Source organism: Phasianus colchicus, chromosome 26 (genome assembly GCF_987193195.1).
Source record: "Phasianus colchicus chromosome 26, bPhaCol1.hap1.1, whole genome shotgun sequence".
Lineage (NCBI taxonomy): Eukaryota > Metazoa > Chordata > Aves > Galliformes > Phasianidae > Phasianus > Phasianus colchicus.
In genome coordinates, this window is record NC_143461.1 from 5,829,812 (window position 1) to 5,845,445 (window position 15,634).

General features: G+C 64.6%; 2 protein-coding genes across 2 annotated transcripts; both read right to left on the bottom strand.

Moving 5' to 3' along the window:
• Nucleotides 1-59: 59 nt before the first annotated feature.
• Nucleotides 60-10,868, bottom strand: LOC116233610 (inactive phospholipase C-like protein 2). The gene is made up of 6 exons (XM_031600612.2): nucleotides 10,689-10,868; nucleotides 3,484-5,970; nucleotides 3,177-3,380; nucleotides 2,901-2,976; nucleotides 1,162-1,271; nucleotides 60-983 (listed from the first exon to the last, which is right to left on the bottom strand). The coding sequence occupies exons 1-6, from the start codon at nucleotides 10,866-10,868 to the stop codon at nucleotides 798-800; spliced, it is 3,243 nt and encodes a 1,080-aa protein (XP_031456472.2). The 3' UTR covers nucleotides 60-797.
• A 1,447-nt stretch (nucleotides 10,869-12,315) lies between these two features.
• On the bottom strand, nucleotides 12,316-15,426 carry GHDC (GH3 domain containing). The gene is made up of 8 exons (XM_031600611.2): nucleotides 15,102-15,426; nucleotides 14,890-15,020; nucleotides 14,234-14,810; nucleotides 13,940-14,129; nucleotides 13,801-13,872; nucleotides 13,564-13,697; nucleotides 13,390-13,478; nucleotides 12,316-13,057 (listed from the first exon to the last, which is right to left on the bottom strand). The coding sequence occupies exons 1-8, from the start codon at nucleotides 15,352-15,354 to the stop codon at nucleotides 12,857-12,859; spliced, it is 1,647 nt and encodes a 548-aa protein (XP_031456471.2). The 5' UTR covers nucleotides 15,355-15,426; the 3' UTR covers nucleotides 12,316-12,856.
• Between the last annotated feature and the right edge of the window lie 208 nt (nucleotides 15,427-15,634).

Genomic DNA, 15,634 nt, shown 5'->3' on the forward strand with positions numbered 1-15,634 from the left:
GGCTGCGTGCTGCGCTGACGTGCGGGGACGGCGCAAATGGAACCGGCAGAAGATGGTGCCCTCATCGCCACTGCCATCGTCTCATTTGGTGACCCCACCCCCAGCACCGAGAGGGACAGCAGCGCACAGCGTGGGTCTCACACACTTTATAAACAGAGTGCTCCGCAGCCCCAGACCACCTCTCACCCACAGCCCACATCTGCGGTGTGCTCTCTCATGGGCCAAGCCCAGGATGAGCTCCCTGATGCCAGAGGACACAGCCCCTGGCAGCTCTGCTCTGCAGTAGTCCCACAGCCCCAGACCCATTGCCAGCTGCCCTACAGGTGCCTTCCCAGCTTCTCTGCACAGCAGGGACCTGAGGACACCTGGGAAGACCCTGGGAGAAGGAACAGTGGTCGGCCAGACCCCTTCCAGCCATGCAGGCAGTCTCCAGGGTTGGCAAAGGCAGAATCTGCAGCCCTGACAGCCAAAGCCCACGCCTGGGGCAGTTCTTACAAGGGAGGTGGCACAGCAGGCTGGGGGTGAACGCACACAGCTGGGTGCCAGCAGTCCAACCCCCGACCCCACAGCACAGCACCCGCTCTGGAAGCAGATGGAAGAGGCCTGGGAAGCCGGAGGGAGCAGACAGGAGTGAGGCTCCCCCAGTTCCCTGCAGTGTCTGCAGGCAGGTAAATGACTGCGCTGGCAGCCCCTCAGCACCCTGCCCATTCCCATCCCCAACTGTGCCACAGGCTCTGTAGTCCCTGTTCCTGCAGCAGAGGCTGCTCCATGGGGGCTGCCTGAGCCCCAGGCCGGGGTCAGCAGGACGCGGCATCGCTGCCTCCTTCTGCCTCAGGGATGGGCTCCAGTGGTGCACGCAGCCGGGACGGCTCCGGGGAGGCCAAACCGTTCCTGCCGATGCCACAGGACTGCCCGGCATTGTGGATCTGCCAGAGGTTGTCCAGTGCCTCTGCCTTGGCATGCTTGAGAAGGTCAGCTTGGCCCTGCCGGGGGGAGAAGACATCAGGGAATGCAGCCACGTGTGCTGAGTCCCTCTGTGCCACCTCCAGTGCATGGCCATGCCACACAGCCACAGGGATGTGCTGGGCTCAGGCTTATCGTGGACCACAACCAGCCCGTGCTCCTGGAGCATCCCCTCGATGCTGGTCCCGCTCCTCTCACCTTCAGGACGGTGATGTTCCAGGCAAAGCTCTCCAGTGCTTTCTGCAGCTTCCGTCCCCGCAGCCCCTCCTTGGCCTCAATGCGGTGCAGCTCCTTGTGGAAGTCCATACCTGGGCAGGTGGCACACAGAGCTGTGCTCAGCACCACGGTTCATGGGGACAGCCACTGCCACGGGGGACGGGGACGGGACGGGACATCCTTCACCCAGCAGAGAACCTCGTGGTCAGCCTCAGCTGCCCTGAGCCCCCTCCCATTAAGGAATGACGTCCCAACACAGCCCCCACCGCCTCACCCCCAGCCCTTGCTGACTTTGGATCCTAAAGCCTGTAGGATTGGGATGGGTTGCAGTGACCCCAGGCAGAGGCACAGCCCCTCCATACCACAGCCCACCCAGAGGGGCTCACAGAGGAGCTGTTGCCCCCCCCCCCACCCCCCTCTAGAGCATGTGCCCCCACACTGCACCGCATGATGTCCTCGTGAGCAGGTGCTAAATTTACCCCTCCCTGACGCAGCACTGGCTCTGGGCCCACATGAGGGCTCCCACACATGCCTGCTCACCCACACACTGCCAATCAGCTCACACCCTCCCCACACCCCCAACCCCACCGCCAGCACCCCCGGACCCCACAGTGCCCATACCATGGGGTGAATGCAGGCAGCAGCACTCAGGCACAGAGGTCACGGCTGCAGGCCCCCCAGTGTAGGGGTCAGCACACCCCAGACCTCTGCCCCCAAGGAGGACACGGGACACGGGGCAGCACTCACTTCTGCAGCACAGCAGAGGGCTCCCACAGCCAAAGCGGTGCAGGGGATGCAGAGCCTACCCCAGCCCGCACCTCCAGCCCCCCCACTGTGCTCCTCATCACTGACAGCAGCAACAGAGCTCAAAGCCAAATGCCCGGGGAGGTTTTTGGGCTGCTGTGCAGCCAAGGAACAAACTGGCTGGCAGCAGCTGGCACTGGTAGGGGTGGCACAGCACGGAGCCTCTCCTGTCCCCTACAGTGCCCAGAAGACCCCCAGACCCACAGGGTGCCCCCACACAATCCTGGGGCCAGCAGCCCCATGGAGCAGCCACAGCTGCTTCTACAGCACACAGGATCTTGGCGTTACCCATTAGTGCCTACCAGCAGCACGGTGCTGGGAGTGGGGCAGTGGTGCCTGGGGCAGGATGGGTCCTGGGGCCGGGTAAGGCTGCCAGCAGCACCTGCCTGCGTGGGTTCAGCCATGTGTCTTTTAAGTCATAACATTCAGTTGCCACTTCTACCATCAGCCTCAGTCTGTTATTTCTGATGCTAATTATACTCTGGCGTTTGGCAGCTAATGACTCTTCTCTGCTTCCTCATCAGCCTCCTCCGCTCCGTGCGCTCCCTCACAGCCCCCCCACAGCCCCCCAGCCCCAGCAGTGCTCCCTCACTGCAGGCTCCAGGCAGCTGCCTGCACCACTCCTCTCAGCAAGGCCAGGACACGGGAAGGCCAAAGAGCTGAGCCCCGGGCTGCCCCAACAAGCCTCTCTCCCGAGCCAGTCAGGCGCTGACCCAGACACTGATGATCACACCACTTGTCCTCTGCCATGCACTGCAGGTGTGCAACGCACAGACTGAAACGCCAGCACACTGCTGTGCACAGCTCTGGAGCCTGGTGCTGTTCTGAGAAGATCCCTGTGGGGACAGCATCCCCAGGCAGCTCAGGGGCAGAGCACACTGCACACAGCACTCTGCACTCAGCACCCCCAGACCCACCTGCCTGCTGCGCCTGGATGAGCTTGCTGTGCACTGCGTCAGCAGACTCGATCAGCGTCCGGCTGGTCTGGATCATCTGAGGAAAGAGGGGCAGTGAGAGGAGCTGCGCAGCCCCTGAGCCCTCTGTGCTCCGCACACCCCATGCCTGCAGAGCACCTCCCAGCCGGTCCTCCCAGCTCCAGGATGGGACCCATCCTGGGACTCCCCGGTGCACAGGGCTGCAGGCAAACACCTTGGAGCAGGATGGACCCCAGAGCACCCAGTCCCAGAACTTACCGTCTCATAGGCAGTGAGGACCTTGCGCAGCAGGTCGGGGATGGGGCCCTGTGCCTCCATGGGGGGGTACTGCTCAGCCAGGTTGAGGGTGACGCTGGGCGCACCGTCACTGTGCAGCAGCCACGCAGCCACCGTCAGGATGCACTGCTTCATGTTGGCGGCGGGCGTCAGGCCGCACAGCTCCTTGAAGGAGACCAGCGCGTTCTGCGGGCAGAGAGCAGCGTCGTGCTGGGCCAGGAGCGCCCCCAGCACCCCCAGCCCAGCACCACCTCTCCCCAGACCCCACGGTGCCGTGTGGCTCCAGTACCTGCACATTCTCCCGCAGGTCGGTGGCCTCCCGCAGGGGCTGAGTGGCCGTCCGGAAGACCTCGTCGATGGCCTTGATGCCGGTGGCTTTGGTGGAGGTATATTCGCGCACCCGGCGGCCCCGGCGCCCCGCCAGCCCCCGGCGGTGCCCCTTGCCCCCCCCGCGGCGGTCGGTGATGGCCACGTGCACAAAGAGGGTGGCGTGGGGCAGGGGCTCCCCAGACAGCGACTGGAGCGGGACGTGGCGGTAGCCAGGCTGCAGGCACTCGAAGGGGATGGTGTACTGCGCGATGAACTCATCCCCGATGTAGTCGTCGTCCAGCACAACGAAGCGCAGCACGGCCAGCTCGGGCAGGTTGATCTGGAACTCCAGGCTCTCATCGAAGACGGGGTTGTCCCCGCTCTGCAGGGCCGTCTTGGTGCGGTGCTCCGCGCAGTCAGCTGGGATGCCGTGGATCTCAGCGCAGACGTAGGGCTCCACCACCTCCCCCTTGGCCCCCGAGCCCTTTGGCTTGGGCAGGTTCTGCCCGCTGATGACTTTGAGGTGCAGCAGCTGCGCGGGCACCCCGGGCAGAGAGTCCTTGGCGTTGGCACTGAAGTAGGAGACCTCCTCCCGCATGATGGCGGGGCGGAGGACGTAACCGCAAGCCCCGTTCTGCCGGAACCAGCCCGCGTTGAGGTCCATCATCAGCCCCGGCGTCTGGTAGTTCATGGCCACCATCTGGCAGCCGCACTTCCAGAAGTCCTGTGGGTTCATGTTGCTGGCATCGATGCGCATGGGGCTGGGGTAGACGCGGGAGAGGAAGCGCTTGTTGTAGCTCACCAGCTCGGCCGGACACTCATTGGCGAAGCGGCCCGCCTCCACCTCGCTGAAGGAGCACATCTCCCAGTAGTGCTGCCCGCGCCGCGAGCTCTCAAAGTCCTGGAAGGGGACGGCCTGGCAGAGGCTCACCAGCTCCGAGAGCTCACGGCTCAGCCGCACGCGCCGCGGGATCCCCCCTTCCGCCGCCTCGCGGTCCTCCTGGCCCAGCCTCCGCGCCAGCTCCCGGCCTTCCTCCTCATCCGACACCTCCCCCTCGCTGTCCTCGCAGCCGGGCGGCAGCTTCTTGCCCTTGATAAGGATGCGGCCCTTGAGCTGCTCCGGGGAGGGCAGGTAGGAGGCGGTGGGGTCAGGCGGCTGCAGGTAGAGCTTCTCGCCCAGCGTCTTGCGCAGGCACTGGGCGGCCAGGCGCTGCTGGGCAGCAGAGCAGCGCACCACCAGGCAGAGGATGAGCGGGTAGGCGGAGGCGGTGAAGGCGTGCTGGTCGATCAGCCCCACCACAGAGCGGAAGGGCACGCAGGAGGCGGCCGAGGGGCTGGTGTAGACCACGGGCTCACCATCGGGGCCGTCCCACAGCACCAGCTCGATGCTGCGGCAGCCCAGCCCCAGCGCACTGACGTATCCACTGATGTCCGAGCGGCCCCAGAAGTTGTCCTCCAGCAGGCAGGCGCTGTGGGCAGAGCTGATGTAGTAGTGGGAGAGAGGCTGCGCCATGTCCTGGCACACCTGGCGGTGCTGCGGGTCGAAGATGGAGCAGTCGGAGGAGAGCAGGTAGCGGGTGAAGCCGTCGATGGCCAGGTAGCCCTTCTCCCGGCCCTCCTTAGAGGGCTCGTACTTGCTGACGATCTCCAAGCACTTCTCCTCCGTGACGCCCTCCATGCCCTGCTCCACCTCCAGGAACGTCAGCAGGTCCTTCAGGCCCAGGTACTCCTTGTTGCTGGAGAACTGCACCAGCAGGAAGAAGATCTCGGGCCGGGTGCAGAGCTCACAGTACGCCTCCACAAACAGGTCGCAGCCCACCTCGGTGCCGGGACGCTCGCTGGCCTTCTGCAGCTCCTTGAACTTCAGCTCAATGGTGGACACCTTCATGCCAGGGTTGAGCGCTTTGATGAGCTGCACGGCGTGGGACACGGGGATGCGGCCGGACTTCTCCAGGTCGGCGAGGTCGAAGACGGAGGAGATCCAGGAGGTGCGCAGGCTGGGGTGGCCAGACCCCAGGGCCTCGGGCGTGTGCTTCCCGTAGGACAGCAGGTACCGCAGCCCCATCACCCAGGCGCTCACCACGTCGGCCGAGCTGGCCACCAGGTCCAGGGACTCGTAGTTGTCTCCATAGATGATGGAGAAGGCGCACTCATCAGGGAACTGGTCAGAGAGGCCGTTGCTGCGCAGGATGGGCGTTTTCTTGCCCACGCGCACCTCCTTCACCGATTTGATCTCAATCTTGGCCTTCTCTGAGTCCTTCTTGGAAGGCTCCCAGCGCACAGAGCGCATGTCGGTGTCCAGCACGAAGAAGCGGCTGTACATGCGGGAGTTGGAGCGCACCTTCTTCAGCTCACAGCCCTCCAGCATGAAGGAGATGCAGGCAGCTGCGCTGTTTATCTTCCGGTCGTTGGGCATCGTGCTGAAGGACACCGTCTTCTTCTGCACGGGCCGCTGCCGGGAGCCGTCCTGCCAGGGTGGCAGAAGGAGCAGAGCCATCAGGGCAAGGCACCATGCACTCCCCGCCCCCCAGGCTCCCACCCCAGCTCTGACGTGCAGTGAGGGGTCCCCAGAGCTCCTGTGCCATACAAAGCCCCCTGGACTCACTGGACCCTCTCCTCTGGCCCAGGAGGTCGGGAGCTTGCTCCAGCTGGGGCCTCCCCCACTGCCAGGCTTATTTTAACTCTGCATTCCTTCCTTCCTTCCTTCCTTCCTGCTCCCGGCCCTGAGCCGGATCCTGCCCCACCGCTTGCTCACCCCCAGGGGCAAAGCCATGCACAGGCAGTCCCCGGGTCTGCTGGATGCTGGAAGAGAAAGGTCCTAGCAGGACCCCCCTGTACCCACCATCCCCCTGCACCTCCAGGCACCAATCCCAGGCAATGCAGGAAGGGGGTCCCCAGGGTGGGGAAGAGAAGACCCTACCACCAATGGGTTGAAGTGAAGGGGGATGGGATGGGGAACAGCAGGGCTGGGAGCATATTATGGGATGGATTTCATTAAGTAGTGCAGCAGGGAGATTTAATCCACTTCTTCAAGATTATGGTGAGTCACCTCTAATCTCGTGGTATCTCTGGCACATGCAGGCTCTTCCCAGCTGCCAGGGTTTGTGGACAATGGAGTGCCCCCTCCTGCACCCCAAGAGCTTTCACATCCCCATGGCAGAGCTGCTGCAGTACAGGCTGGCAGTCCAGGCATGCACACCACAGTGTTTCATCCCAAACAGTCTGGATTTGGCTCTATGAGTCCAGGCAGCCCTGACCAAGGACAATCAGGACAAAATAGCCAGCTTCAGCCAAGGGTGAATGGGAAATGACGCCCCAAAGAAGGGGAAAACAACACTTATCACCATTCCTATGCCAGAGCTAGCTGGATGCTGCTGGATCAGAGGGAGAAGCCTCAGAAACATCTAAGGACCCAGCTCAGCCTGGCAAGCAGGGAAAGGATGCTCACAAAGGGCATCCTGCTGAGATGCTCAGCCCAAGGCTGAGCCTCAGTGTTGAGCATAGAGTGCTTGGCATCAGGCTCATGGGAAGGGCTGAGCCTCTACACCACTGTCAGGATGCTTTCTGTGAGCAGCAATCCGAGTACGGCGCTGCCTCGCAGCTCCAGACCCCAGCACCCACTTGCAGGTGGCCCTGTCGGCAGCGGGGAGTGCAGCTCTGCTGCTGTGCTGGGGCCAGACCTGCAGGCCCTGCAGACCCACACCCCGCCCGGTGTGCACCCCACCCCTATACCGGGCCCCAGCGCAGAAAACAGGAAATCCATCCGGAAAGGAAACGCGGGGCGGGGGGCCTGCTCGCACCCAGCAGCTGCCGGGACCTGCCTCCAGCTGCTCCGGAGCAGCCCTTGTCCACAGCAGGCAGCGAACGCAGCCCTCAGCACGGGCTCAGGAGGGCCCTTGTTGTGCACCACAGCATGTGCTGCTCGAGCATCTCCCAGTGCTTGCTGCAGCTGCATGCATCCACACCCCTTAGCTATCCACCGGCTCACGCACAGGCAGAGCGAAGCCGCTGCTCCCAGCAGCACGTTGCTCCGGCGCGTTCAGCTGGCTGAGCTGGGATGTGCTGCTCTGTGCCCAGCGCTTGGCCAGGCGCGGGCAGCAGTGGGACAGGCAGAGCTCCGAAGGTACAAAGTAGGTCAGCAGCGTGGGTGGGAGGACACGGTGCCTGCGGCTGGGAGAGCCCCGCCACTGCCTGCGGGGAGCACGGAGAATCCCAGCCGCGGGGCATGGCTCCAGCACGGGGCAGTGCCGCCATGCACGGCGCAGCTGTGCGCATCACAGCCATGCAGCCTGGCCAACCTCCATGCCCACGGCGATGCTGACCACAATGCTGACTGCCGGCACCCAGCCGGGCATGGACAGCACGTCCAAACCCAGCTCCCCACACCCTGCCCAGCTCTGCAGTGTGTGCTAAGCTGCACTTTAGCCAATTACCTGCGGTGATTAGTGCCCTGGCAAGCACAGCAATCCTAATCTCAGCTGCCACGTGACTCTGCTCCTTACCGGGCTAAATGAGTGCAGGGCCGGGCCCATCAGGTCAGGGACCTGCCCAGCTGCTGCTCCCTTCCCGTTATCCTCGGGGGAATCTCCAGCAGTGCAACAGCACTTAACCGTGGGATATAGAGGAACCAAAAGCCTCTGAGGAGCGCTGGAAGGAGCCATAGCTCTGCTGCCCAGTGGAGGGGAGCAGGACACCTTGACCCAGCAGGACTGTGTTTGGTGACACAGCTGTTCCTGAGTCTAACTGGGCTGTGACACATCCGTAGCCATGTGCCATGTCCCATGTTCTCCCTGCTACCCTGGCCCAGGCTGGGCAGCGTGAGTGAGGTGTGGCAGCCAGCAGCAGAGGCAGTGGGAGGCCAGGCACAGCCAGGGCTCCTCTCCACTCATCTGTTCCCTGCCAAGACCGAGTGACACATCCACTCCCTGCTGCACCAGCTGCCACTTCCCAGCAAGGGGCTGTGGAGCTTGGACCCCATGCAGTGCAACGGCACTGCTCCAGAGCTCACACAAGTGAGGGATGGCCCCATGTGGAGGGGATGGACAGCAGGGTGCTGGGAAGGGTCACAGCCTGCAGCAGGAAGGAACGGGCCCAGCACCTCCCTTCAGCATCTTCCCCGCTTACCAAAACTTTCTGCTTCCAACTCAGGGAAGAAGCAGGGAGCAGATCCTCCAGGAGGACATGGGGACACTGCCCTCCCCACTGCATCCCCACACAGCTGCGCTCCCATCGCTGCATGGGGCCAAAGAACTCAGCACAGCCAGCCCCAGGCTCCCAGACGGACACTGATTCTACTTTCAGATTCACTCCTCCAACCTTTTCTGGAAATCCCATAGAATAACAGAGCCCGCAACTCTTCCCACAAATGCTTCCACTTAGTCATCAGGCAGGGTCTGCCTGCAGCCCACAATTAGTGGGTGCCCTCTGCCCAAACTGCAGCCAGTGGGGGCCAGGCTGGCTGTGACATACAGAGCCCCAGAACAGCTTCAGCATCTTTGGGGGATTTGGGGTCAGACAGCCGCTCCCCAGGACCTGTCCATGGAGACACAGACATGGTGATGCGCACGGACCTGGGTGGAGTTTGGAGAGGCAGCAGCTCCCCATGATCCTGGACAAAACCTGAGCAATGAGTCCCTGCTGCTAAATGGCAAAGGATGCACTCCGTCCCCCTTTCCTGCCTGGGGACACAAGCAGGATCACCATGTCCAAACAGGGAATAGCAGAGAAGTGCAAGCAGCAAATGCCTGTGTGTTCTTTCAGCAGCGTGCCCACCCACCATCCCCACCAGTCTGACCCAAATGAAGGCTTCAGCCCATGTGGTGCCTGGGGCTCAGCCTGAGGAACTCAAGGCTGCAGGATCCAGCACTGCACAGAGATAGGAACCTGCAGCCCTCCAGCATCAGGGAAATACCAGGCCTGCAGGGACCCAGAGCCATGTGGCAGACCAGGAGGGGCTGGGGGTGCCGTCCCAGGCTGACCTCCTCCATTGGCAGTGCTCTCTCCAGCACTGGCTCACGGCCACCTGACCTTCACCAAAGGCCAAACCCCGTGGTGACGCACAGCAGCACCAGGGCTGCATGCAGCAAAGAGGCAAAGAGAGGTGAAGCAGCCCCGTGCACTCCCGCTCATCCCTGTGGGGAGCAGACAGAGCGGGGGCTTCAGGAGGGATTGGGGACCTCATGAGGTCCCCCAGGAAAACCATGAGCACACAGCCCTTGAGGTGCCACAGAGCGTGGGGAGGTGTCCTCGCCATCCTGGTAGCGGGCAGCAGTGTGCAGGAGGTCCCCAAAGCCTGGGTTGCTGGGGCAGGAGGGCAGGCAGCACGGAGCAGCCCCCACACAAGGTATTAATAGTACCGGAGCTCTATCAGCTTAAAATAGGCTGCCAGGAGTGGGGAGGCGGTCCCAGGCGGACGCGACCTATTGTGTCAGTGAGCAACGCCGACGTAAGCACAATTAGGGGGGCTGCTTTAGAAAAATCACACACGTGACCCATTGCCCATTGGCATGGGGAGCTCGGGGGACCCCCTTGACCAACAGCCCCCTCAGTGTCCCTGTCTAGCTGCAGCCTCAGCTCCTGCAGAGGTGGCAGGAACTGGGCCTGAGATTCAACATTTTTGCAGGAGGGAGCTCAGAGGATGCTCAAGGGCCAGGAGCAGCCGGCGCCCATGGGTGCCCTCCTGCAGGCTGGGGAGATGCTGACATGCAGTGCCAGCACAGGGGCAGCTCGGTCACACAGGGAACTCACGAGCAGGGGATGGACGGTGCAATTCCCGGAGGCACAGGGCAGGGGCCTGGGCCGGGGAGCGCACAAAGCCTGAGCAGGGTTTGCCCTTGGGAGACCCCGGCGGCAGGTAGAGCGAGAGACCCGGTGCCAGCGCTGATGGGAGCGGTGGCCTGGACCAACCGTGCACCGGGAGAGAGGTCTGCAGCTCCTCGCCGCCGCTCTGCCACCACCCGGAGGCACGGCGGACCCCGGCCCGGGGTGCTCGGGGGACAGCAGAGGCGGCAGCAACCGGCGCACAACCGCTCCGACCGGCCGGGCTCGGCCCACCGAGGCGCTCCGCAGTACCGAGTCCCGCGCAGGTGCCGCCCGGAGCCCGGGGAGGGGGCGAACAACGAGGGCGGCCCCCCGGGGGGGGAAACCGCGAGGAAGCGGGGTTCGGGCCAGAGCACGGGCTCTCACCTTCATGATGCTCGCACGGGGCGCGGCGGGCGCGGGGCTCCGCTCCGCCGAGTCCTCGCGGCTGCTGCTCCCCGAGCCCGAACCGGGGCTGCCGCCGCCGCCGCCGCGGGGCCCGTTGGGCAGCGGCGCGGCGGGGCGGGGCGAGCCGGGCGGCGGGGCGCTCCGGGGCCCCTCCGCCATCCCCGCGGCACCACAGCAGCGGCCGCCGCGGGGCCCCGGGCGCCCCAGTGCCTGTGCCCGTCGCCGCTGCTGGCTCAGTGGCGGAGCGGGCGGGAGGCGGCGCGGCCGGGAGGAGGGGACGGGCCGGGGCCGAGGGCGGGGACGGCTCGCCCCCCCCCGCCCCGGGCTGCCGCGGCGCGCGGTGACAGCGCGGCCGTGCAGCGGTACCGGCACCTTCGGTGTCGGCGCCGCAGCGCACGGTCTTGGTGGCCGCCCAAGACCGCCGGGACCCCGGCCAAACCCGCACCCTGCAGCCTGGTCCTAAACCGAGCCTGCATCCTGGTACCCGCACTTCAGCCTGGTACACAACCCCAAGCAGCACCTTGCAGCCTGGCACCCAAAGCGAGCTGGCAGCTTGGCATCCTGCATGCTGGTGCTCAAACCCAGACTGGCATCCTGCAGCCTGGAACTCAGATCAACCTCACACCCTACAGCTTGCTGCCCCAAATCGACCTGCACCCTGCACTGAGGCATCCTGCAGCCTGGTACCCAAACACAGCCCACACCCTGCAGCCTGTACCCAAAACTTGCCTGCAAACTGCTCAAACCTCCCTTATACTCCACAGCCTGGCGCCTGCACCCAGCCCACTCCCTGCTTGTCCAAGCAGGAGGGCTCAAGCTTTCGCTGTGTGGCACAGTGGGGCTCTGGGGAAGAGCTGTGGGCATGCATGGCACAGCAGCGGGATGCGATGCACCACGGGGCTCCCCAGGCTATGTTCAGGTCACGGATGTCTGCACTACAGGGCTGGGAGCATCACACAGAGCTGCTTCACTGCAGGCCTTTATCCAGCACCCACCAACTCTGCCCTCCAGTAATGCCCAACCCTGACAGCACTGGGCACACCTGACACACACTGGCCCAGCACCAGTGTCACTGTAAGGATATTCAGGGTCCCCAAACCCTCCCCATCACACAATTTCTTCCCTGCTTGCAACAGGAATTTTGTTCCAGGCTTATTTCCAGCAGGGCATGGGAGGAAAGGGCCCTCCGCACCATTTCTACCCTGGCAGGAGGCGGTGGCTGCACTGCAGGGATGCTTCATGCCTGCCTTGTTTAAGACAATGTCTTCTGCCAGCGGCCTTGCTTGCCCCCACCCTGGTAACAGCTGTGTGCACAGCAGGCTCTCTGAGTGCCACGGCTCAGTAGCCCTTAAAATAAACCTTAACAAGCAGGGAAAGGACCAGTTCTCCTCCCCCCCCCCCATGGTACATTTGTGCCTCAAAGTCATCAATGGCCCCAGACACTCCCAAGGCCCCAAACAAACGCTAAGCTGGTTAAATATTCATGGCTGACCCTTCCCCAGGACTGAGGCGAGCAGATAACAAAGGCCAACTTCTCATCAGAACAGAGTCAGGGTTGTCATCAACAAATCTCTTAATGAAGATTAAAAATAAAAAAATAAAAAAAATCAATCCCAGAGCGCTGTCCTTTATTTATATTTGAGAGTTAATCCTCTTTTATTTTGCATCTGTTTTTGTTTTTTTTTTTCCCTGTTTGTTTTTTACATTAAAAAGCCCCTGCTGGAGCTGATTGTTTCTGAACCATCAGGCACGTGGGGCAGCTGTCACTGCTGCCAGCACAAGCCCTGCCCAGGGCATCCATGCCGGGGGACACAAAGCTGCAGGGCCCCGGGGCTACCAGTGCCAGGGAGGTTTCTGCTGTTCTCCTATGGTGGCCACCGGCTGTGAACCCCCAAGGGACCCTCAGGAAAGGCACAGGCACCACTGCCTCGCGCTGGTGGCACTTGATGGGGCCAACCTTTGGCTAAGGCATGTCCAGAAAGGCCCTGAGGATGCCCACCTATAGCCACAGTCCCACCCTGTGCCAAAGTGAGCCCTGAGAAGAGCCGGGGTCACGCTCTGCTGGCTCCATCCGCTCCATCAGGTGCCCTCACCCCAGTCCCACTCCGTGCCCGGTGGGTGACACCAAGCAAAGCCCAGCGCTGCCCTTAGGAGATAACGGTGCCCTGGATGACGGCCAGCAGCCGCTCCTCCCGCAGCACCCGGGGCATGGGGACGGGGCAGCCCATGGCCTCCCGCAGCCGCGCGAAGGCCCCGGCCCCAACCAGGTGCAGGCGCAGCGGCCCGATGCTGCCCTTGAAGCGGAACGATTTATAGATGGGGAAATCCTCCTGCAGGCAGTGGTCCAGCTGCAGAGAGGGAGGGGGAGCTGCCAGCGTGCGTCCCAAAGCTCTGTTTTCCCTATGGAGCAGCTGCCATCCCCCAAAACCCAGAGCTACCCAGAGCCCCTGCTCCGATACCAGACAGGGAAGGAGCCCTTTCCCCAACAGCCTTCCCTGCTCGCGGGGCTCCCGGCGTGCAGCGGGTCCCGCCTGCGGGCTCCTGCTCAGCACATCAGCCAAGCAGTCCCGGAGGAATCCCGCTGCCGGCGAGCACTGCCACCGCGTGGCGGCGGGGCGGGCAGGGAGCGCACAGCAGATCCGCCCCCTGCCTGCCCCCAGCAAACTCCAAACCCCCTTACCTTGTGGCGCTGCCCCTCCGACAGGTCCCGCAGGCCCCGCAGCTCCACGAATACCTCGTAATGCGGGGCACCGGCCCCCGAGGAAGCACCTGTGGTGGTGCCACCAGCAAGTAACGGCCACCCGCAGCCACCGGCTCTTGGAGGCAGGTGAAGGAACGCTTTGGGGATGCTCACCCAGCAAGGTGCTCTCCACGCAGATGTAGTCCATGAGGCGGGCACCCGGCCACATGCCCACGGCACGGCACAGGCTGCGGCAGAACTGCTCCTCAGAGATGTTCTCGCCACGCACACTCAACACTTGGCTCTCTCTGCGGGCACAGGGCTGGATAGCCTGCACCAGGGGTGCCAGCAGCACCATGCACCCCCACAGCCTGCCTGAAGGTGAGGGCCACAGGGCTGGGGTGACCTCACCTGCGCACGGGCTCCACCACAGGGCACTGCTTATGAAAGCCAGCCACCTGCAGCACCTCTCCGGCACGGCACCTGTGTGGGCAGTGGGGGCATGAGGCTGGGGAGGGGTGCACAGCCCCCCTACCCTGCAGCAGAGTACCTGTACTCCCCAGGCCGGGCGGTGAGGATCAGTGTGTACTCGCTTCCCTCCCAAAGCTCGCCCAGCAGCACCGTGCACTGCTTCTCCTCCTCCTCGGCTGGGCAGGGCAGGAACTCACAAAATGCCCACTCTGGGCACAGCACAAAGCGAGGCATGGGCTCTTTTGGCCACAGGTTGACACCGAGCAGAGCTGGGCAGAGGGCGGCTGTGAGCTCCAGACCACCCTCCTCATCCCTTCCACAGGGCACAGAGAGAAAATCCCTGCGGAAGGGATGCTGCACCCCCAGCACTCACCTCCTGCCACCCGGTACCAGGGGCAGTACAGGGGCAGCCCCTCGCAGGCTGCCCGGCTCAGGGCATCGCAGTACAGCCGCTCCCCGCCGCGCACCGTCCCCACCACCACCACCTGCAGCTGTGGCCACAGGCGCCGCACGATGCCCTCGAAGCCCCTCTCACACTCAGCCCGCAGCTCTGCTGCCCGCGTGCTGTCGGGGACCAGCAGTGCCTGCAGCCGACCCCGCATCTCCTCAGGCAACCCGGGCTGGGGGCTCAGCGTGCCCAGTGCCAGGTCTTGTGCCAGCTCGGCCCAGCCGTCCCGCAGTGCCACCAGCGCGTCGTGCAGCTCGTTGGGCAGCTGGGCCTCCAGCACGCGCAGCGCACGCGTCTGCAGGGCGAAGAGCAGCTGCACCCGCAGGGCTGCGGAGCGCAGGGGCAGGGCGGCGGCCTCGGGGGGCGTGCAGTACAGCGTGGGCAGCGGGCAGAAGCCCGGGGTGCGGGGAGCGGTGGGCGCCCAGCCCAGCAGGGCCGTGCCACGGAGCGTCAGTGCCTGCGGGAAGGCGCGGTGCAGGGCGTGCAGGTAGAGCAGGACCCCCTGTGCAGAGAGATCGGGGGGCTGCAGGACAAAGCCACGGGACACCGCCCGCGCCGCGCTCCCCGCAGCCCTTCGCTACCTGCAGCGGGGGCTCGGCCCTCCAGCAGCTCCGCAGCACGGCCCAGAGGCTCAGAGGCGGCAGCGGCTCCGCTCGCTCCCCGTCACTGCAGCACGTGCTCAGCGGGTGACGCTCCCGGAACGCGTCGGACCCTGCGGGCGGACGGCGGTGCTCAGAAGGGCGTCCGGCAGCCCCCGCTGCCCGCTCTCCTCTCCTCTCCCCGCCCCGCTCACCCGGGGCCGCGCCGGGGGGCAGCAGCCGCCGCAGCCGCCGCTCCTGCCCGTGCTGCACGTCGATGCTCTGCAGCTCCAGGCGGCGCCGCTGCCACCCCGAGGCCCGCAGCAGCGCGGCGCGGAGCAGGCGGTGCCGCAGCGGCGGGGCGGAGGGCAGCACCACGAACACGGCCACCAACAGCGCGACGACCGCGGCCAACACCGGCCCGGGGATCGCGGACAGCAGCGTCCCGGACAGCGCGGCCGGCGCCATCCCCGCACTCGCACCGCCGCGCTCCCGCTTCCCCCCCGGCCCGGCCCACCCCCGATCGCCGCCGGCTGTTCCGGCTCCGGCAGAAATGACGGGCAATGAGCGCGCCCGGGCCCGCCCGCCGTCCCCCCCCCCGGGAAATGAGCACAGGGCGGCTCCGCCTTTGCGCCCAAGCGGAGGATTTATTTTCGTTTTCCCCTTCTGTATTTTATCAAAAAAACACGCCGCCCCTTCCTTCCCACCCCCTCCCCAACCCCGACGGGGCGATGCGAGCAGAGGAACG